Source organism: Perca fluviatilis, chromosome 3 (assembly GCF_010015445.1).
Source record: "Perca fluviatilis chromosome 3, GENO_Pfluv_1.0, whole genome shotgun sequence".
In the NCBI taxonomy this organism is placed as follows: domain Eukaryota; kingdom Metazoa; phylum Chordata; class Actinopteri; order Perciformes; family Percidae; genus Perca; species Perca fluviatilis.
Window position 1 is genome coordinate 29,550,579 of NC_053114.1, and position 22,259 is coordinate 29,572,837.

The window sequence follows — 22,259 nt, forward strand, 5'->3', positions numbered from 1 at the left end:
CAGTTTGTTTATTATTTATACATAATGAGGACACAAAATTATCTATTGAGAGATCATTTCATATTTATTTTGGTAATTTAACAGACATACAAATGGACATAGGCGCGGGAAGTAGGGGTGCTGGGGGTGCGGCAGCACCCCTTGTTGGTGGCAGCACCCCTTGTTGTCAAACTGCGATCAAGCCCGTATTACACAATGGGCATTAATCATTATGGTGATAATTATCCAATCAGAATAAAGTAAAAGTTGTTTAATGTAATGATTGGGAGAAGGCCGCATGCACTGTGTAGATTGGCTAAAGATAAAGGTGGGTGGGCATAGAGCAGGTTGTTTACATCGCACTGAATCAAGATCAGTTTTCTAAGAACGAGTTGAGATTGAAAGAGTGGAATTAATTTGTAACTGATCCCCGGTCAGATTGGGTTGTATCAGCGAGTGAAAGTGTGGAAAAGGGAGAGAAAGATGCGGCTGCTATAAAAAATGTCCCGCGAATAAATAGCTTTTTAAAAAGAGCTGGGAATGACGAAGAGGAGGATGTCGAGGAGCTAGCTAATGTTAGCTTGGAAGAATCGCTGCCTTCTACCAGCTACACTCAGCCACAGCTAACGGTAGCTAACGTTAACTTTAGCGAAGTTGTTGTGGAAAAAGACAGAGATGAGGCCGGTCATCAGCATTACAGAACAAGGTAATAGCACCTCAGGTACCATCATCTCTGAAGACCCTGCACTACGGGGACCGATTACAGAGACCGTCCGGGAGGAAGTTATACCCAGAGGGATATTAGCCTTTCAGAATCGGCCGCTAAATATCCAGCATCTTTCGAAGGAGGGGGGGAGGCTGCGACAGAAAGACCCGCTCTCTCACTAACGAGGCACAGACCCGACACCTTCACCACGGTGAAACGGTACCACAGGAGTGGATTCTATATTCACTGTCCACCGGAGACATTTATTGCATTGCCTGTAAAGTTACCAACACACAGCAGCGCATCTGTAGTAGGGTTTAGCGAGCTGCTAGAGCTGGACTTAGAGGATTTGATCTGCGACTTTGCAAAGAAAAAGACAAGAAATTAGAACTTCTAAAGGTAAGAGCTATTATGCTATCTGTAAATTGAGTAGGTTAATATAATCTGTTGTGACCGTGTGACCAGATAATGTACATATTTTGTTTAGTTTATTGAAATGCCATGCATATCAGACGTATTGCATAATAATTTTGTGATGCTGCTATAGGCCTGTGTGAGACTAAGTTGTCAAGTGCAGTAGCCTATATGTTGGCTTTTGCAGTTTGTGAAGTTGCAGCTGACTAAGTGACTGTTATTTTGCAACCTGCGCTCAGCTGTGTTGTGTGATGGTATTGTTGTATCTTCAGTCAATCACGTTTCAGAATTACTATTGTGCTTTCTGCTTGGGTGATTTTTAGTGAGTACTATATCGCCATAGTCTTGAACCATACAACGCTTTGGTATGATTTAATTAATTGTAACACTGTCTTGTGATGTGTGAGTCAGATGGCAGTACTTGGTTTATTGAACTGGAAAGGCATACTTGACGCCTGCTCAGCTGGACTAGTCATTCATCTTTTTATTATTTTTTATTCGATAGTGACAGTGGATAGACAGGAACGGGGGAGAGAGAGAGGGAATGACACGCAGGAAAGGGCCGCAGGTCGGATTTAAACCGGGCTGGAAATTACTTCCCGCGCCTCTGCAAATGGAGAAGCAGTTCATTAGACCATCTACCACCATATCCATCTATACGTGCAGTATATTATTTGTCTGTACTTACGGAGGTGAAATCACAAAGGCGGATGACAGGGCTGCTGCCAGGCAGAGCAGAATAAGGAAGCAGAGCCTCATGTCTGACCTTAAAGAAGATAATAGATTTGTCAATTAACAGCTGCTGTTATGCAGAACTCAGTATTGGACATCAGGCTCCTGCAACATCCACATAACAACAACAGTTAAACAACGCCCAGAGTATAGAATCAGACCATGTACTATGTATTACACAAATTGTAGAGGTTAGGCTGGGTGCTTAAAAAAAAAAAAAAAGGATAGGGAGAAAAAGGGAAAAAAAAAAAAAAAAAAAAAAAAAGGGGGGGGGGGGGGAAAAAAAAAAAAAAAAGGGGCCCCCCAACCACAACCCAAAAAAAAAAAAAAAAAAACATGGGTTTGCGCCCCCCCCCGCGCCCTTTTTTCCACAAAAACCCCAAAGGAGCCCCCCCCCAAAAAAAAAACAAAAAAAAATACAAAAACCAAAACAACAAATTTTGTTGGTTTTTTTTTTTTGGTTAAAAGAAAGAATTTTTTTTTTTCCCCCCTTTGTTTTTTTTTTTTTTTTTGTTTTGCCCCTCCCCTTTTTCTTTTTTAAACCGAAAAAAAAAAAAACAAAAAAAAAACATTTCCTTTCTCCCCCCCCCCCCCCCCTCCCCCCCCCCCTCCCCCCCCCCCCCCCCCCCCCCCCTCCTCCCCCTTTTCTTTCCTTGTTTTTTTTTTTTTTTTTTTTTTTTTTTTTTCTTCCCCTCCTTTTTTTTTTTTTTTTTTTTTTTTTTTTTTTTTTTTTTTTTTTTTTTTTTTTTTTCTTTCCTTTCTTCCTCTTCCCCTCCCTTTTTCTTCTTTTTTCCTTTTTTTTTTTCTTTTTTTTTTTTTTTTTTTTTTTTTTTTTTTTTTTTTTTTTTTTTTTTTTTTTAAATTTTTTTTTTTTTTTTTTCTTTAAATATTTTTTTTTTTTTTATTTTTTTTTATTATATTTTATACTTCCAATTTTTATTTTTTTTTTTTTTTTTTTTTTTTTTTTTTTTTTTTTTTTTATTAATAATTTTTTTTCTCTTAAAAACATTCCTTTCTGTGCATTAATGTCTTAACAGCTACTGCAGTTTTCTCTATGCCTCTAAGCCTAACAGAAGTCATGTGACTTAAACAGAGGTTTAAAAAGCCTATATGAACACACTGTAGTTAATGGAAAGGTGCAGTTGATATAATTTTCGGTCAAAATGCCTGAAATCCTGGTCAATGTAAATCCAAGATCAAAATAATGCTTACGTGTACTTGATGAGTTTCAGAAATGGGTGTTTTCTAAATGGTCTAAATAGAGAGACAGTCAGCTAAATGTGTGTCTATTCCATGCCTACCACATTCTTTTTTTCGAATGAATATTCAGTCAGACATTTCCCTGTGCAAAGTGCTCTGCACTAACGATTCATAATTTAAAGTTAATCGGACAGGCCTGACTTATTAAATGTATGAAATGCCCAGGGGTTCCTTTTTAAATGACTCATTATAAGCCACTGTGTAAAATTAAGCATGCCAGGAGACTAAAATGAGAGAATAATTCATCTTGCTATATCTTCAGGGACTGCAATGTCACAAGGTGTTGCCTGGAATAGTAAAAATGTCATAATATTCTACTGGAAGAAGCAAATGATCATAAAACAAAACTGTATGTATATATTTTTTCAATGCTATTTCTTCTTCGTTCAAATTGCTGAAAATTGACCACCATCTCATTACCCTGGATCACTGGCTTACCAACGCCTCACTGTCAGCCAACAACATAATGTACTAAAATTATAACTGGGCTTTGGTTACAGAGTGTACTACCACATGTCCAACAGGGGGCTCTTTTCGACCCCAGGACAAAAAGAGTTAACAAAGATTGCAATAGTGCACAGAATTACAATGAATCTAACATGGAATGTCTGAAGTTTTTTTTAACCTTTGTTGATGTAAGACTTTCAAAAAATGTTAAGGCATAATAAACCATTAATAAATTAACAAGTCATATGTCTCATTTGTCTGTTTTCAATGCAGTATTATATTGACTCCTGATACCTCTGACAGTTTAACCACTTAACAAAATTCTTTTAATATGGTTTGTATTTATAATGTATTATAAATTAATAATATATTCAGCATACATGACATTATTATGAAGGTAATGGGGATGGGACCTTGTAAGTTCAAAACCCAAGCTAGGCTCAACTCTTCTTATTGTATTATTATGAATTTTATTCTATTTTTATTTATGTATTGTTATTATTATTATTATTTGCTTTCATTGCTCAAATTCATCAAGTATGTGGGGTGGGAATTAGATAGTGGGCTAATCCCTTGTGTTGTCTTCCCGTCAACCTTGAAAAAAACACTTTTTTTTCCCAACGTTTTTGATGCCTTTTTTTCACAGTTTGTTTTTGCTTTTTCCAACGTTTTAAATTGTACAATTTTTCTTCTACACATTTTCAGCGCTTATTTCTACATCCCATATTTTATGATATAAAACAAACATTTAAAACGGGTCAATTTGACCCGAAGTCAACACAAGGGTTAAGGAGCGGTGGTTTGAGAAAATGTGGGTCTGTGATGAAAAAAAAACAGGCTAACTCACTCACTCACTCCACTCACTCACTCACTCACTCACTCACTCACTCACTCACTCACTCACTCACTCCCAAGACGCCATCCTGCCACTCTTTCTCTTTCCTTTTCTCAAATGTAACTCAGTGTACCATAATACAATTTCGCCTCAGATGTGAAATGTGTTTCCCAGTTCCTCCACTGTGTCAGGAATAGTCTTGCTGTAACTGTAGCTAGTTTTATAAATAGGCCCTGGTAAAAGTTCAGCGACATGCGACACAGTGTCTCAAGACGTTTCTAAGTGCAGATGGAGAAAGATCCCGAGAGGGACTTTAGTACTGTTTAAAGTGCAGCTAGATCAATTTAAATGTATATGTGAAACAGCTGTATACTTTAGATATAAATTGCAACACAGAATTTAAAATTGATTTTCAGAGTTTGAAGGTGCATGTTCTATAAGCGTTGAAATGCCGTATTAAGTACATTTTATTATTCAATAACTATGCCATTGTACTATGGAAGAAAATAAAGTGACCAGCCTTGTTGCAACGTTCTTCTTGATTAAGCTCACCATCTTGCTGCCTTTTCTGTAGAGCTAAAAATGTTGCTTGAAAATGTGTGGTGCTGTCTCCGATAACAGATTCCTTGCCTTCTCTAGATCAGCTGGTATACCTGAATAACCAGTTGTTTAACATCAGTTGTTGACCTAACATTCCCGAAACCAGCAATTGGGCAAACTGATAAAAAACTGTAATGGGCAAACTCTGTTAATCAAATAGTTTACTGGTTCTAATGGTACTGAGACTTGAAGGATACTGGTTATATATAGGCAGCTCTCTTTCCTTATAAGGCCTCAGGGAGAGGCAGGTGGGGGTCGGTTGGAGACGGGTGGTGGTTTCGTTGGCCTGGTACTTGGTTTAGGCTGACTCCCTTGTGGATTCAGGCTGAGAACCGAAGTCGCTGCAAAGGAAATCTCAAGGGGTAAGAAAACTATAATTTAATTCTCTTTCGGTTTCCATCACCTCTGTATCCTCAGCTTTTTATCTACTTTTGTTTCAAACTCAAGTGTGGCAGGTAGGACCAGTGGGGTGGAGGAATAGAGAGCAGATTATGGCATGACTAAGAGATGGTGCATGGCCCCTAACCAGAGCTGATAATACTTGTAATATCTGATGAATGATAGGATATATGAATTATGAAGAATGTGCTGAAATTCAATTTGAATAAATGAGTTAACCAATGTTAGCAGGGTCTGTGTATTTATCATACTTAGACTCTTAATTGTTTAAAATGGACTCCCACTGGACAGTTACATTTGGTGGGGACTGTTGCTTCAGTGCATAAATTGCTGGTGTGTAGTTCTGGGACTTAAAGTGTTGACTTTATTTGATCTAATTCAATTCAGGAATTTAGTTAATGATTAAGCTGCAGAATTTCAGAGGTTTTACGGTTATGATTTAGAATTTTAGAGGTTTACTGTCACAGACGGCAAGAAGCTCGGGTTTCGGGTTTGGCAGGCATTTGTGCTGTATTAGCCGGACTGACAGAGGCAGAGGACAGCCACTGGAACTGGAGTGTAGAACTGATGGGAATAGAATAAGACCTGCCTGCAGTGAAAACTTGCCTGAGGGCAGTTTAATGCTGATATTCTTTGGGAGCAGAGTGTCTTCCTATGTCTGTGGCTTTGATTTTTGATCTGCTTTAGAACGTGCTATATAAATAATCTAAATAATAAATAACTTGCTGACAAGGAACAATAGGGACTTCAGTGATTTTAGTGGTACAGCTCTGTGACACTGTTGGACAGGCTGGTTTACTGATCCTCAAGTAGGGTGAAGTGTGTGAAACCACAGAACATTTTCTGTAACAAATTTATAATTTAGGGGCTTTTTTACTGCACAATCACATGATTCAAGCTATAAGTAGTATTGGTACTTTTTAAGATATGGCGCCACTACAGCTTCAGTGTGTGATTCCCTTATACACCACTGTTGTAAATATGGACAGCCGTACACATGCATTTGTTATGGTTACAATACTCATGAATAAAAACTTGCCAATCTACAACTTTGCTAACACAGCCAAACATCCAGCAAGTGCAACAAGACAAGAAATAGCAAGCCGGCTAATATTAGTCATAGTCCAACAGCAAGAAGGCCGGCTTCTTGCAGCGTACCCGCTTGCGAGAACAGCCGATTGGGGCGCAGAGTAGGAATGGTAGAGGCACCATTCTGCCCATTACAAGTCAGTGAATCATCAAATGATTTTGAAGCTAAAATATTTTTTTAAGGTTAAATAGTTGCATACTGATGCTTTAACTGTTATTGTTGATTTAAGGGTCAGAGGTTAGAGGTCAGTGGTTAGGGCATTATGATGTCATCTGTCCAATTGACTGGCTACTTTATTGGCAGTTTTCGGGCATTAGAAGTAAGTTACACATGCTGGGACGAGTGTATCAGAGATGTGGAAACAGGAATGTCTTTGCCAGTGGAGCATCTCAGTGGCTTTCAGGGTGAGGTAGGGCAGTGAGAGTTGCTTCATGTTTCATCTGAGCTTATTTCTGGTGTCTGAGGTGATGTAAGGCAATTATGTCCCAACGCTGCTATGACTGCATGATGTAAGACAAAGTTATGCTCTTGCTTTGGTGTATGTACTGTAAATGTCAAACACAGCAACTTAACTGTCAGTGATACGTGTGTGGCAGTTCTTTCTTTCTGTTTCTTTTTTTCTTTCTCAGTGTTGTATTCATACTATGTTATGCTATCCTTTCATGTTCAATTTAGTATTGTTTCAATCACTTGTCTTTAAAGTAAAAAATAACGGTATTCACAGTCCACCACTGTATATAAAACTGTAATATACAACTGCTTGTGCTGTATTTGGAGCTGTCAAGTTGATGGACCGTCTTTGGTGCAGCTGTACTGTCAGTTACTGGTCCAACAATAATCTACATCCATGCCTTTTGTTTATGTATGTGTACATGTGTGTCCGTGTTACTGACGTCTAATAAAGTGTCACCTTGTCATTCCTGAAGCTGTGTGTGACAGTGTTGCCGAAGCCATGTGTCCAAATTCCAGGAGGGCTTTTCTTTTAGCAGTGGACGAGGCAGTAAATAAAATATATTGTCCACTAATATTACTAGAGGTTGTTGCAAAGCACCAAGTCGTTATTAGAGAGAAAGACAGGACTATGTTTTTGAAAAGCTCAAAACGGTCCTCCTAATGATTAACCATCTCTTTCCTTCCTTACATTTGTCTTCATTAGACTGCATCTACTTCATGAAGTCACTTTGACGGTCCTTTAGGGTTGGTAGCCCTTGTGTTTATGTATGTTGGTGTCACTGTGTTGCTGGTCTGACTTGTAAGTGAGGATCTACTGTACTTTGTTACCATGTCAGTCTGTGTGTGTTGCTGGTCCAACAGGTCAGTATCTCAGTGTCATCATGTCAGTGTGGACGAAACGTGGGAGTTACAACCACGAATACCACCACAAACAGAGCAAATATGTGGTTAAAGAATACAGCAGGTACATGTTACACTCTAATGCTAATTATAACTGAAACATTAGGCATTTAAACAGTAGTATTGTAACAGTAGTAAGCTTTGACTAGGTGAAAATAGTAAGGCTGACCTGGTTAACATTAAACTAACATCAATGCCAAACTAACAAGCTCATCCTCAAAATCAATATGATAGCTGATCAATTTAATAGATCGGTATTGCCGGTATTAAGCCAAATCCAACCTCAGTCCTTGGTAACTTACTGCTTTCTGATTTTGACAGCAGTCAAAAATGCCCCACTGTGCTCAGTTAAAACACTGAAACCTAATTTGCAATGCACAGAATTACGAGTCAGTGAACTGCACAGTTTTGATGAAGGTCCTGTATTGGGAGCATACATCAGTGAGCAGGTTGAGAAAACTGCTCTGAATTTGAATATTTTTCTCATGCTTAAAAGAGGCTGTCAAAACCTTCAACAGCCAAACTCTGAAACTGATGCCTTTTCCCACAGATATACAGAGTGTGTTTGTGGTTAGATTTCAAGTATAACTTAAATTGGATTGGCTTTACTAATTTTAACATTGGCCTCTCTGGAAAGCTGTATTATGTAGAAAAATAGTCCAGAAATCCCCAGTTGTCACTCTAACAAACGAGCTGATGGGCGCAACAATATTTTGCTAACAGATTTTCACATTCTGCAGCTGTTTTGCGCTGCTGTGATTGGTAACTATGTAGAGTGTTTATGTACATTTTTGTTTTTGTGTGCTGTGTTTCATGTCTATACTTACCACTTTAAAAATCTTATTCTTGCTGCTGATCACTTCTTCTTGCTTCTTTTTTTTATTTTTTGCTAATAAGCAGCTAACCAGCACACAAGTCTGACCTTTGTTTGACCTCATTTAACAAAGTGTTCAATGACAAGTGTTGAATTATCTTTACTCATGTAGCAGCAGTGCTCGTTTAGAGCTTATTTTCCTAACTGATTCTCTCATCTTTTATTTCAAACTCAAGTAAGTATGAAGCTTGTGTTTGTAACATGCTCTAAACACTGAAATATAAGTTAACTATTGTATGTTCAAAATGATTGATTATTCTACAGACTAGACAACAATTCCAGGCACATTTACACAACCACAAGAGAGGATTTTTTTTTGTTGTTCTCTCAGAAAACAGGCCTGTTGCCAGGTCTGGGCAGCCTCTCATGGGTTGGGCCTTCAGTGGCATAGTCTGAGTGCTGAATGTAGGATTTGGCCATGCACAAAGAGATTGTGTAAAGCAGCAACAAATGGAGGATGTTAGCGTAAGGGAGTTAGTTCCTTTCAAACAGCTGTGTCAGCCACAATGGTTTATGACAAAAACAGTTGTTGTTGTCCAGAAGGCTCAGCTTACAAATATGCATTTATCAGTTAAACATTTATTTCTAGAGATTATGAAGGCCTCATCATATTTTTCAGTGTCCAATGGTGTGCAAGCAGATACTATTTACCACATTTAAAGCTAATGTCTCTCTGAAGCTCAGATGCCATGTCTTTAACACATATGTTGAACAGTGTTCAGTAATGCACCCTCCTAAGCTAACCTCTTAAAAGCTTCTTTCTTTGGTGCTCAAGGCTCTCTGATGTCAACCACATAAGCCTTCCTATGAAATATTTATTAAATTGGTGTCTCTTAGTCATAGATGAGTGTGTGTTGATAGCTTGTAAGGTCAGGCTCGGTCAGGGAGGTTTTATTTCTCTGTCCCTACTATTGAAAGATCTTGGAAGGTGTCCTGCATTCTTTGCATGAACCAGGTTCGCACCCTTTGGCCTAATATTGGTTTCATGGCAGGGATTAAAAGCACCTGGCTTTAATGCTTGTCGGGGGGGGGCATTTGTGAAAAATAACAGTACCAGGTGGGATTGGTAGATTAGTACTGATTGACTTTACTGATAATTTAAAATGGAGGTGCACTTTTTTTCAGCAGAGAAAGGTGAGCTGTCCTGCAGAGTTTGCTAGAGGACCCCATCATTGCTCATAGAACTTTGGTTGTAATGGATAACCTTTATTTAAGAAAATTAAAACTTTCACTTAAAAGTATTGTCATAGTTATAAAAATGGCTATGCAATCAGATTACAAGCCCTGTCAAGCACTGCCTACAGACTCCATTCAGCCTGTTGCACATAGTGTATCAAAACAGACGAACACGCAGTACTAAAGCTATTTTAGAGGCTTAGATTCAACAAATCCCATCAACAGCACAAGGCATTTTTCACACCAATGTATTGTTTTGAAACCAGTGCTGCATTACTGTAAATGTTATTTTGGGAAGGTTCGCACCCTTATATCAGGCTAATGTCACATCATAAATATTTTCAACAGTAGGTACATGTTCAAAATCCCATATTTTTTTTAAAGAATTTACTAAATTCTCAGCCTGTGTACAAGGAAAACTGATTGTTAGCAAAACTGACTCCCTGTTTTGTCTTTAGTTCTGAGGCGATGGAGGAAAGATATGAGCACAAAACACAATCTCGCATCCAGGAAGTGGTAAGAATCTATAAACTTTCCCTATCCAGACGTGCATATAAACATTGGATGAAAATTGTGTTATTATCTGTAGCTCATATTGAGACAATGGTAGTTGAACCACATTGTTCTAATAAAATTTTATTACTATAGTAATAGGATAATAAGGCAATATAGAGAGTGTGTGAGTAAGAGCAGTATATTATTCTATGCTTAAGCTATTGGTATTCTTGTTTCCCTGTCTAGGTAAGGACAAAGATGGGGGACAAATATGTGCGTGAGGAGCCTATGATCAGGGGACCGCAGTTCCTTGTCAGACTCAGATCTCACACCGTGTTTGAACACACTCCAATCAAACTCTTCTGTACTGTTGGGGGCTTCCCCACACCGGATCTAAAATGGTAAGTAAGAACTAAAAACGTGTTTTTTCTTTTAACATGGTAAACTTATACTAAAACTGACTAAATGATTTTATTAATTTTTTTAACTCAACTGTACACTATTTCATGAGAAAAAGTTGGCCTAGCATCTCACTTTTTGTTTTTTTTAGATATGATAGTAATTCGATTCAATATTAGCAGTGATATTATGAAAAGTTGCTGCTAAAAATGTTGTCTATTATGGTTCCACGTCTTGATGCTGGTCAGCAGTAATTGTTCTCTATTTCAGGTATAAAGATGGTGTAATCCTGTCCATGTCCTCTGGACAGTACCTGGTTCAAGCTAAAGGTGGAATCCATTCTCTGGAGATCCCAAGGTGAAATAAGTTTTAAAAAACACAGACTTTAAGATAATTGAAAAGGTCCCCCGTGGATGATTTGACCACTTGATAAGCTGATTTTCATATTAAAAGAGGTACTCCACCAATTATACTCATAAAGGGTCTGTTTACTTGACACGGTTTAAGTACTACCCGGCTTGTGAAAACAGTTGTATAATGACTAATGTGGCTCTGGAGGGAGCTTTGTTAACGTCAGAATTCAAATGAACTGCAGATTTGAAGTTTAAAAGATAAGGATGTTTATAAGGCAGAACAGGTTTAATGAAAGCTGCTTTTGAATTGCATTATACAAATCGTAGGATCTATCGTTTTTGAAGCTTGGCCTATAATAGGGATTAAACGTCAGGATATCTCAGCCTCTACTACACCAATTTAGATTCTTTACTTCAATTATTTTTTTCTTGCAAGTTCCCCAACTTTATATTAGTGCAATACTAAAACGCTGGTATAATCCTTAATTGCATCTTATTTTCTACTAATCATGCAGCAGCTTACAGGAAACACATGATACACATTTGGGCCAACTGTTTGTGGCAGTATAATGCACTATTAAAGACAGCAATGCACCAATAAAAGAATAAAGAGAAGACTACAAGCTGATTTAAACAATTTAGGTGTCTAAACATTTAAAGCAATGGTTTGGCATTTATATGTTTGTTAGGCTTTGAGGATACAATTGTATTTCTACTGGGTTTGTAATACATGACTCACTGCTACACGTAACTATTCATGACACTTGCCTACTTGGATACTGACTACCTTATCACCTATCCCAAGACTTTGTATTGCATCTTCAGAAAATCTTTCTTGTCAGTCCCATCAGGGTCGCGACACAACTTCAAACGTCAGAGTCAGCTGACTGACTGCTCTCCCTCCAGTCTTAGGAAGCTCAGCTGTTCCGAGTGCTGACCTCAGTGCTACGTGATCCGCCAGGATTCTTTCAGTCATCACTCTCTCATTGGATCCAGTCACCTTTAGCTCCTTCTGTCTGTTACTTACACACGGTTCAGCCAACAGCAATTAATACTTTAAAAAGAAATACTCCTTAACCCCATCACCCTCCTAAGTGGTCTAAAACTCACATGACTATTAGATAGATCACCATTTACACTGAATGCTGTGGGTTTTAAGTGAAAAATTGTTTTAAAAATAGGCTGGAAGACATTGGAGGATGGTTCATGACAGACAGAGAAAATGCAGAATCCCCTCCCCCACCATGGCATTCCTATACTTACCATCCCTCTCACACACACACACACACACACACACACACACACACACACACACACACACACACACACACACACACACACACACACACACACACACACACACACACACACACACAGTTGCACCAGTGTCACTGTGCTTTTGAAGGATTTACTGAATGCTATTATGATTCAAAATAAGAATAAATTTTCTGCTCTCCCTTTAGCTCACGGCTGCAACTCCCAGTAGTCACTTCCGCCAATAAATGTCAGTCATCAACTCATGACCACACCAGCCTACGCATTCTGCACGGGTTGAAATTCCCATGTTAGCTGATACTGGTGTAATATGAGGTTGTGGAAAAGTTTGTGAAAAGAGCATCAGGAAGTGAAAGAGATACAGAGAGGACAGAAATATGAAGAGACTTAAGGATAAAAGAGAGAATGAAACAAGTAAGAGATTGAACTCAGACGTTGAGGTTGGGCTTTCATATCATGAATGCATGCAATGACAGTGACACCAAAAATGACTTTGACCCCTGTAGCAGCCCTCTTGTGCCACTTAGTCTTTCTCTCCAACAAGCCTGTAAATGCTGTTTTTTTATGTTGGCACCATCTGAGGACAGAACTTGATTATTTAGATCAGAAGCTTCTGCAATTTGCTTGGGGCTTGCAAAGATTGTCGAACATATGTGGCAATATGGCTCTAGAGGGAACAGAAGCAGCAACATCTCATGAAAATATGAGTTCATTAAATGGTTCTCAAACTATGGTACAAGTACCACTGGTGGTACTCAAGCTTCTTCTAGTGGTACGCGGATGGAATCTCTGATATATTTAAAAAAATAAATAAATAAATAAATTTAAAAACATACTATAGAAATACTACAAAATTTCAAAAAATAAGTTTAGGTTTAAGTGTTCTAGTTTTTGTTTCAGTTTCAGCTTGCTACATAGTTCATCCCGTTCATGAACAGAGTGAACATACATCCTTGATTAGTTACGAGCTGTGATGGCAAGATAGTAAGCAGCGGATGAATGGTTCAAAAACACTGCAATTGTGGCTCCAAACAGGAACTATTAGAGTGAAGTGTGGATGAGGAGGAGAATATTTCGAGCAGCCCTGTTGAAACTATAATGGACGAGCACAAGTGCTAGTCGCAGCGGCAGTGAAGTCTCCACAGCACTTGCTTGCAACAAACAATGTAAAACAGTAAGGAGATATGACCTGAGTTACCTCAAATTTGGATTCATTTAGAGCGGGACGGAGGAAGTACAGCATGGCTGTGGCTTTTAACAATAAATATTGTTTTTAGGAATAAACCTGCCTCCTGCGTGAAGTGGCCGTAGCTGCTTCTCTAGTTTAACGTGGGCCATAATGGTGGTACTTAGAGAGACTAATGTTTTCTGAAGTCGTACATAGTGAAAAAAGATTGAGAACCTCTGATTTACTGGAAACGTGCCAATCATAAGAGACACAGAAGGTGATGTACTACATCCTGCAACTCGATCACAGAGTGAGTTTTGCAGCTTATAAAACTTTCCTGGAAATTTGACCAATTCTGATCTATTCACAAAGAAGACATGATATTGTTACAGCAATTTGTGGCACTGTCTCAAAGGAATATGTCTAAAGTCTTGTTTAAGCATCCAAACCAGCAATGTTGAATGTCTTACTGAATGTCCGAACAGGGCTTTACTGAATCTTTACTGTGCCCGCTCAGCTGCTGATTATACCTGGCAACTTGCATTCATGTGGCAAATTATTGCTCATTTGGTGTATTAGTTTCATATACCTTGTAAAAGCAAATCCCCACTGGCACTACTTCAGTGGTTTACAGTTAGTCCTGTTGGAGCAGATTCTTGTGGATATACAGTACATCTGGTATGTAGGCATTTTTCATGTTTTTACAGATGACTGTAAACATTACTAACACATTTCCACCCAAGGCTTGATTTGGTGACTACAAACAACCTTGCTCGGATAAAACCCTGACTCATGGTGTCATTAACACATCTCTTCTAAGAAGTCTTTTGATCAAGATACAATGAGAGCCCTGAAAGGTATATTGACCTTGAAACTTGTGTTTTATTGTGTATTTATAGATGCTCAACTGATGATACTGCCCAGTACACTGCTGTGGCTTGTAACATCCATGGACAGGCTTCTAGTCAGGCCTCCGTCATTGTCAAGAGTAAGTCCTGAATACCCTTTATCTGATGTTGTAGTGTGATGTGTATCATACAGTCCCACCAGAATATGCTGATTGGCAAGACAGATTTGTCCAGTTGTGGTTTGCATTACCAATTGCAAGAGGGTATCTGTGGTTTCTATAAAAGTCTTGAAATAGATAAAAGATTACATCTAATTATTGGAGGTCACATTTCAATTCACAATGGCAGCTCTTCACCCTTAACTTAAAGATATTTTTTGGACACATTTAATGGTAAACATAATGAGTCACAGGACACACTCTGGCAAAGCTGAAATGCAGTGTTACTTAATATCAGTTATATTAATAACATTTCTAACATTTCTAGTGATTGTTAAATTTCTTAGCCTTTATTGCAAATGGCTGCTGTTAATAATGATAATTTTTTTTTTATCATGTAGGGTTCAGGGAGGAGGAGGAGTCCTGTTCATATGCGTGGTTGCCTTACACAGGTAAGCATCATAATTACCACCAGCTCCCTCTAAATATGTCCAGTAATGACAAGATCAGTACCACTACTACTAGGCTATAAAATATGTCTCCCTTTTCTCTTTTCGAAGTAGTATGTGAAGCAACAAGCCGTTACCGACAGCCCTGTTCCCATCTCTCTCTCATTCTCTGCCCCCCCCCCACAATCTCTCAGCTGCCATGCTTCCCAAGATCCACTACACTAAAATCAACATTACTTTTCTGGAGAAGTTTGGGCCAGTGTTTGCCACTGAGGGAGAATCTACCAGTCTGACTGCTACCATGACCCTGAACCCCAACCTGGCCAACCTGCAGCCTGAGGCACAGTGGTATAGAGATGGTAATTGTTATGAAGTAGCATTTTATGACAAAGTTATTAAACTTTAATTGCTGGTAATATACACTGCCTGCCACCACGACTACCAGACCCAATCTAGTCGACATGAAGCCAGAGGCACAGCAGTGGAAAAATGGTAATATTTTACAGACACCATTTTCATTGCTAACTAATTATAATGAAAGTAGTTAAATAGACTCTGGCGATGTACCCCCAATTTATAAGTAGTTTAATTTGCTATGTGTGTCTGTAGACCTTAAATAAAAGGGACCATGTGGGATAAAAGCAAATTGTAATAGGTTCATCTTTTATATTCAAAATCACTACATGTAATCAAACGTCATGAATGTATAGATACATATTGCTATATTAATTAAGAATGGAGGTTTCTAAAAAAAATGATGCAGGAACGGGCACTGAATTTATGATCCTGTCTCATTTCCAGACACACGTCTGTTTGACTCTAAATGGGTGAAGATTGACACTGGCAGAGGAGTCACCACATTGACTCTTCCGAACCTCTTCAAAGATGATGAAGGCCTTTACACACTACGCATGGTCACTAAAGGAGGCAGCGCAGAACACAGTGCATTTGTCTCCGTCTCAGGTAACAGAGACTCATACTGGGTTTTTATTTCATTGTTATTGATTTCTTGTTAACATAATGCAACAGAGTTTACAGAACTCTGTTACTATACTTATTTAAATATGTGTTATATACTTACAATATGGTTATTAAAATGTCACTGTCACTTCCTGTGTAGATGGTCCTCCCCCAGTCCCTGGTGCACCTGGCGCTCCTATGGACATTAAGATCCATGATGCCAATAGAGACTATGTCATTGTGTCATGGAAGCCCCCAAATACCACCACAGAGGGACCAATCCTGGGATACTTTGTGGACAAGTAGGAGTTATTGACATAAACACCATAAATTGTTAAACTGACCAACATAAAGACTGATTACTATATGTAAGTCATCACATAGAGTTTGCTTGACTATCTGTACATATGAAGGGGTTATTGTCTTTAGGTACAGCACAGGGAATCCTTCCTTTTTTTCTACAATGGACTATTTTACTGTACTTATCCATTCATTTTAAGTTCTACTCTACTTTAAACTCCTTTTCTCATTTTCCTGTCTCTTTTCATTTTGTAGATGTGAGGTTGGAACTGAAAACTGGACCCAATGCAATGATCACCCCATTAAGATTTGTAAATACCCAGTGTCTGGACTGTTTGAAGGACACTCCTACTACTTCAGAATCAGAGCAGTCAACTCACACGGAATCAGCAAAGCATCCCGCATGTCTGATCCTATCGCTGCACTGGACCCCACTGAGTTTGAGAGGCTCCATGGTGGGTTTAATTGGATTAGTATAGAGAAATGTCATCCCTGCCTTTTATCTATCTATAAATTGCAGGAACATCTGTTTGTCCGTCTGTCTGTCCGTGTGTTATGCACATATCTCGCGAACTGTTAGTCCGATGGATTTCAAACTTGACAGGTGTCTTGCTACGGGCACGAGTAAGTGCATTGCCAAGTTGCCACGTAGTTTCGATTAGAAATGCAAAAGATATTGTTAAATATATAGGTAAAAGAAGCACACATTGGCTTTTGCCGCTCTAGCCACTGGCCACTCCCCCTCTCACACTGTGGACCAGAGACAGAGAGCAGCGGAGCTTTGACAGCTAAAATGTGACATACACCTCAGACTCTTTTCCTGCTATTGTATTAAATTGCTGTGAGCTGGCAGAACATAACGTAATCTCTGAGATTATTCCTTCAGAGCGCTGTGCAATGTGAGAAAATCTCAGAGTTGAACCGGGCAGACACATCAGTTGGGTCAGGTTAATTAAGTCTACTGCTAACTTACAACACTAATAACATTACCGTCGCCAAAATACCCGCGAATCAAATCCATACTTCACCGTTAACCATCAAGCCAAGTGTTAAATTTGTTAAAAATAATATGACACAAGACAACACTCTCTCTCTCTCTCTCTCTCTCTCTCTCTCTCTCTCTCTCTCTCTCTCTCTCTCTCTCTCTCTCTGCATGCGTGCACACACACACACACACACACACACACACACACCATCTTGTTCTGGTGGTTGATTAATGCAGATATGTGCTGATTAGCTCTCATAACGGGCCGGGTGGGTAGCACACTGCCATGAGTCCATGATGCTAATGTCTGATTACTCCACATTGTCAATGTGATATTTTGTGATTACATTCTGAATCTGCCCCGTTCTCTGTCAGGTAAATATAGTAGTACAATGTCTTCCTCTGATGTAGACGTAGCCTACACTGTAAGTCAGTAGTAGGCTATATGGGGTTGCATATTAAGTGGTTTGGGGTCCTTCTGTAAGTAATTTTGTGGTACAATTTGGTTTTGAAGAATTCTACAAGCAGCAATACCAAAGGCCAAGCAGTCGCCTGTTCCAAACAGGCACATTTTCAACGGGCATTGCAGTAGTATTACATAATTTAAAGACTTGAAGAAATGTGTCCTGTAGTAACTGACATGCCAAAAGTGGCTGCTGTTTTGGTATGCTTGTATGGAATCTAAAGTAATGATTTCTGACATTATCATATCAATAAATGTCTCTTTTGCTACTTTCTCTTACTGACTGGACACAAAAGTAGTTAATCATATAGCCAGTTCTTGAAAGTTTCCACATATTATTCAAAACAAAAAAGTAGATTAGAGTACATGATTAGTTTGTACATGAATTACAAAGCAGGTAAATTAGGTCTACTGACTGTAGATGTCACAAGTTGTGTTGCTCTTAGTATGTCGATGAGATGTGGTTGAAGTGCAGTTATTCTGCTGCTCTATTACAGCATCACTGAATTATAAAAAGCTTAAAATTATGGTTTAATGTAAATAGTTTACATTTTACTCACTGTAAATTCAGGTTCAATTCAAGTTCACATTTTCTCTGTTTATTTTACATGACATACTGCAGAATTTATTGCGCGTCTGATAATTTTGCTTCACTGACCAAACTGCTTTGTTAGACTCAGTTACATCTAAGGGTCGTTGTACGAAGTTTGGTTTATGTTTGAATAATGTGCCCTTCCTTGATTAGTGCAGCCTTAAAAATGACTGGTCCTTTGTCATCAACATAAACAAACAATTTTACTAAATGAACAATAAATGCAGTTCTGTAACTTTAACATGCACCTAAAGCAGATGGGTGATAATGTTTTTGTTTTTTTTATCTTCCTGTAGCCAAAAAACTTGGAGGAAAACTAGATATTGTATCTTACCATGATGATGTTGAAGGTGAGTTTTTCCTCAAATGAACACATATCTATATTATATATAATCTCTATAATATCCTTCTAGTATATTTATGTACATAGTAGGAGAAAACAGTGGGTTTTTCACAGTGCAAGTGTGTATACAACATCTGTGTGTGTGTGTGTTTCTGTTTAGCTGACGGAAAGCCCCCAGGTGCTCCATCAGGAATTTATGCCTCAGAAACAGACAGGACATATGTTGTCCTGAGCTGGAAAGCTCCTGCGTATTCCAGCAAGGCTCCCATGTGGTACTACATAGAAAAGGTAACAAACAATGTCACACTGTCACCAATGCTGCTTCACACCGTAAAACTACCTTTCTAGTAGTGTAAGAATGCATGTTCTTCTGTATTTGAAAGCCCCTCCCTACTCCCCCAAGTAAATCTGCAATGTAGTTTGAAATGAAGAGGTCAAAGGCTGTTGTTGGGTGCTTGTGTGCGCAAATTTCTCATCCTCCTTTTTCTCCTTGGAATTCTAGGGGAGGATTAAAATAACAGGATTACTTAATCAGAGGCACATTAGAATGGTTTGAATAAGTGCATTTGTATAACAAATACTGTACACTGCTTTATTTGGTTCTACAATATTAATGTCATTCATAAGCTGACTTTTGTGTTAAACACCTCAATTTTGGTGCCAAAGAAACAACCATTTAACCTGTATATGACAGTATACAATACTATTCTTTGCTTCTGTAGAATACATTATGTTTCCATGTGTGATGAAAATAGCAGTTTTCCTTCTGCAGCTTTCTGAACTGCACTAGATCTTACAATTGTAAAGTGACTAGATTAATCTAAACAATTACTAAAGATTTGCATTCAGGCTAAACTGTAGCACATCGCATTATGTGTGGATGTATAGTGACATCAGGTATGCTTTCTCTCTCTCTCTCTCTCTCTCTCTCTCTCCCCACAGTGCATGGCAGACAGTGGTGCGTGGCAGCGTGTTAACACTCAGATTCCTATTCGCTCTCCCCGTTATGCTGTCTTTGACTTGGCAGAGGGAAAACAATATAAGTTCAGAGTTCTGTCTGCCAATATGTATGGAGCCAGTGAGCCATCAGAGCCAACTGGACCGATCGAGACTCAGGAACTCAAAGGTCTTTTTCTGTCAATTTCCTTTCATTGTTACAAACATTTCTACAGTGGAATAAATCCACACTTAAGCTGCTGTTGTGTTTTTGTCATTTATTGTACATATTTACACTTGCTATCTTTTGTTGTCTTCAGGTGTGCCATCTGCTCCCGGTCAGGTGATTTCTACCAGGGAAACAAACACCTCTGTCCTCATCCAGTGGGCTCCTCCAAAGGAACCCAACAATCTGATTGGCTACTACATCGACCAGTGTGTTAAGGGGTCTAAGGACTGGACCTCGGCCAATCACAAACCTCACAAGAACACTAAGTATGTTTTCAACCAAACAAAAACATGTCTTTCTTTTATTTTTGGTTATAGCGTACAAAAGTGATACTCATGCATGTGATTCTGTTTGTGCAGGTTTGTGGTTAGTGGTCTGACCACTGGAGAAACCTACGTGTTCCGTGTCCAGGCTATCAATGAGCTGGGTCTTAGTGATGAATCCCAGGAGTCTGCACCTCTGACTGTCAAGGCTGCCCTAAGTCAGTATTGGCATATTTTTTGATCATTGTTATTGATGATGATGGTGACAATGATGATTATCTGCTTTGTAATGTCTCGCTGCTGGACTGTGATAAGGATTTTGAAGGTTGCAAAGTACAGTTAATGTAATTATAAGTATCATAATTCACAACTGCCTTTTCAGCCCACCCCTCTGCTCCTTACGACATTGCACTGCTGAACTGTGACGGCCATTCAGTGGTTCTGAACTGGAAAAAGCCTTCTCACTCTGGAGGAGCAAACATCAAGGAGTATTATGTGGACAAAAGACGCAGCGGAACAACCATGTGGAGGGAGGTTCACATCCAGCCAATCACAGAAAGACTTTATAAGGTACAATAATGTCTGCTGTTCAGCTTACCTAAAGCGTCAAAACACACTGAAGAGGGAGCAACAATTTTAGCATAAATTCGATACAAGTACTTTAGTTGTTCTCTGATACTACAACAAAACTTAAGTCACATACCTACTTTCTTTTAACTATAGTTTGGTTTTCCACATTCTAAGAAAAATATCTGGGTCAGATTGGATTACTGGATACACTCATTCACTACAACTATCCACTATTTCACGCTGGATCGGCTTGTGTGAGTTTGAAAGGTGTCTTGCTTATTGATGATTGCCATGTTAGTAACCATGGTAAAAAAAAAATTGACAGGTGGAGGGCTTGACAGAGGGAGCAGTCTATCAGTTCCAGGTGTATGCAGCCAACCTGGCTGGCCTCGGAAGAGCTTCTAAACATTCAGCCGACTTCAGCTGTGAGGCCTGGACTATGCCGGAGCCTGGTAAGTAAATCTTCTGACTGACTTGTCACACTGTCATACTTTGCAATTTGCCTAAAAAATATGAAGCTCATACAAGTACGGTATATGGCAATTATACTCATGTGTACCAAATAGCCTTTAGAATAGGGAGTAAGAGAGTGAATAATGTCAATGGATTGTCCACACAAATACAATCAAATACAAATGTGGGTTTGTGTCTCTTCTCCTCTCATTCTGTGTGTCCTTTAGGCCCTGCCTATGACCTGACTTTCAGTGAAGTGAGAGATAATTCATTGGTGGTTGAGTGGAAAAAGCCTGTCTATGCTGGTTCTGGACCAATTACAGGTTATCATGTTGAGTATGCCAAGAAGGGCACTTCTGACTGGACCACAGCCAATGAGACAGCTGTCAGTCACCGCTTCCTCAAGGTGAGAGCATCTTCAATATGGTTTATAGTTAATCTATTTAAGGGTTACCAGTATGATTATTTATCTGAATTTCTTCCATATAATAGTATCTTAATACATTGCAATTTGACAAAAAAGTTTTGTGGAGCTGAAATAATAAGTTGAATAATTGATTAGTTGATAATTAATACATTTTCATAATTGATAAATTGTTTGTTCTTTTTTTAAGCAAAAATATATTTGGTTCAAGCTCAATTGTGAATTTCTTAGTCTTCTATGACTGTACACTTAATATTTTTAGGCCTGTTGGTCAACTTGGGCTTTAGGAAATTGTGATGGCCAATTATTACTGTTGTCTGACATTTTATAGACTAACAATTAATTGACCGATTTATCAATAATTCAAATAATTGTTAGTTGCAATCTTTAAGTTATGCCATAACCATTTAAATTTGTTATAGTTTTTCTTAATCAGACATGTGTTACAAAGTGTAAAAAAGACACAGAATATAACTTTATTTAACTTTGTAAAGTAGTATTTTGGATAAACTTGATGCTGGTGTAATAATGTCAGCACTGCTGAAACAAGTTAAAACTGTTCTACCTGTGCTCCTGATGCTACATTGTATGTTGCTTATGTTAATATGTTCAGTTCTGTGCGTCTCTATACTTTTGTCTCTCCATCGGCTCCTGTTCGCTATAATATTATTTTCAAACTACCATACATTACATTTGAGCCTTCTGGACCAGACTATAGTGTTTTATTAAGC

The 22,259-nt window shown here is 38.6% G+C and overlaps 2 protein-coding genes across 2 annotated transcripts in view; one reads left to right on the forward strand and one right to left on the reverse strand.

The window, feature by feature from the left end:
• Nucleotides 1–1,895, reverse strand: part of rnaset2 (ribonuclease T2) — a 10,867-nt gene extending 8,972 nt beyond the window's left edge. Inside the window, exon 1 of the mRNA XM_039794374.1 lies at nt 1,788–1,895. Coding sequence (XP_039650308.1) covers nt 1,788–1,858 — 71 coding nt within the window. The 5' untranslated portion in view covers nt 1,859–1,895. The remainder of the gene's footprint in view (nt 1–1,787) is intronic.
• Nucleotides 1,896–5,182: 3,287 nt separating this feature from the next.
• myom2b (myomesin 2b) overlaps nt 5,183–22,259 on the forward strand; it is a 36,829-nt gene continuing 19,752 nt past the window's right edge. Inside the window, exons 1-19 of the mRNA XM_039794375.1 lie at nt 5,183–5,335; nt 7,777–7,879; nt 10,324–10,381; nt 10,607–10,761; nt 11,030–11,116; nt 14,455–14,543; nt 14,963–15,013; nt 15,205–15,369; nt 15,812–15,973; nt 16,131–16,272; nt 16,526–16,725; nt 18,607–18,660; nt 18,814–18,941; nt 19,596–19,779; nt 19,910–20,084; nt 20,178–20,299; nt 20,464–20,651; nt 20,977–21,103; nt 21,332–21,510. Coding sequence (XP_039650309.1) covers nt 7,797–7,879; nt 10,324–10,381; nt 10,607–10,761; nt 11,030–11,116; nt 14,455–14,543; nt 14,963–15,013; nt 15,205–15,369; nt 15,812–15,973; nt 16,131–16,272; nt 16,526–16,725; nt 18,607–18,660; nt 18,814–18,941; nt 19,596–19,779; nt 19,910–20,084; nt 20,178–20,299; nt 20,464–20,651; nt 20,977–21,103; nt 21,332–21,510 — 2,349 coding nt within the window. The 5' untranslated portion in view covers nt 5,183–5,335; nt 7,777–7,796. The remainder of the gene's footprint in view (nt 5,336–7,776; nt 7,880–10,323; nt 10,382–10,606; nt 10,762–11,029; nt 11,117–14,454; nt 14,544–14,962; nt 15,014–15,204; nt 15,370–15,811; nt 15,974–16,130; nt 16,273–16,525; nt 16,726–18,606; nt 18,661–18,813; nt 18,942–19,595; nt 19,780–19,909; nt 20,085–20,177; nt 20,300–20,463; nt 20,652–20,976; nt 21,104–21,331; nt 21,511–22,259) is intronic.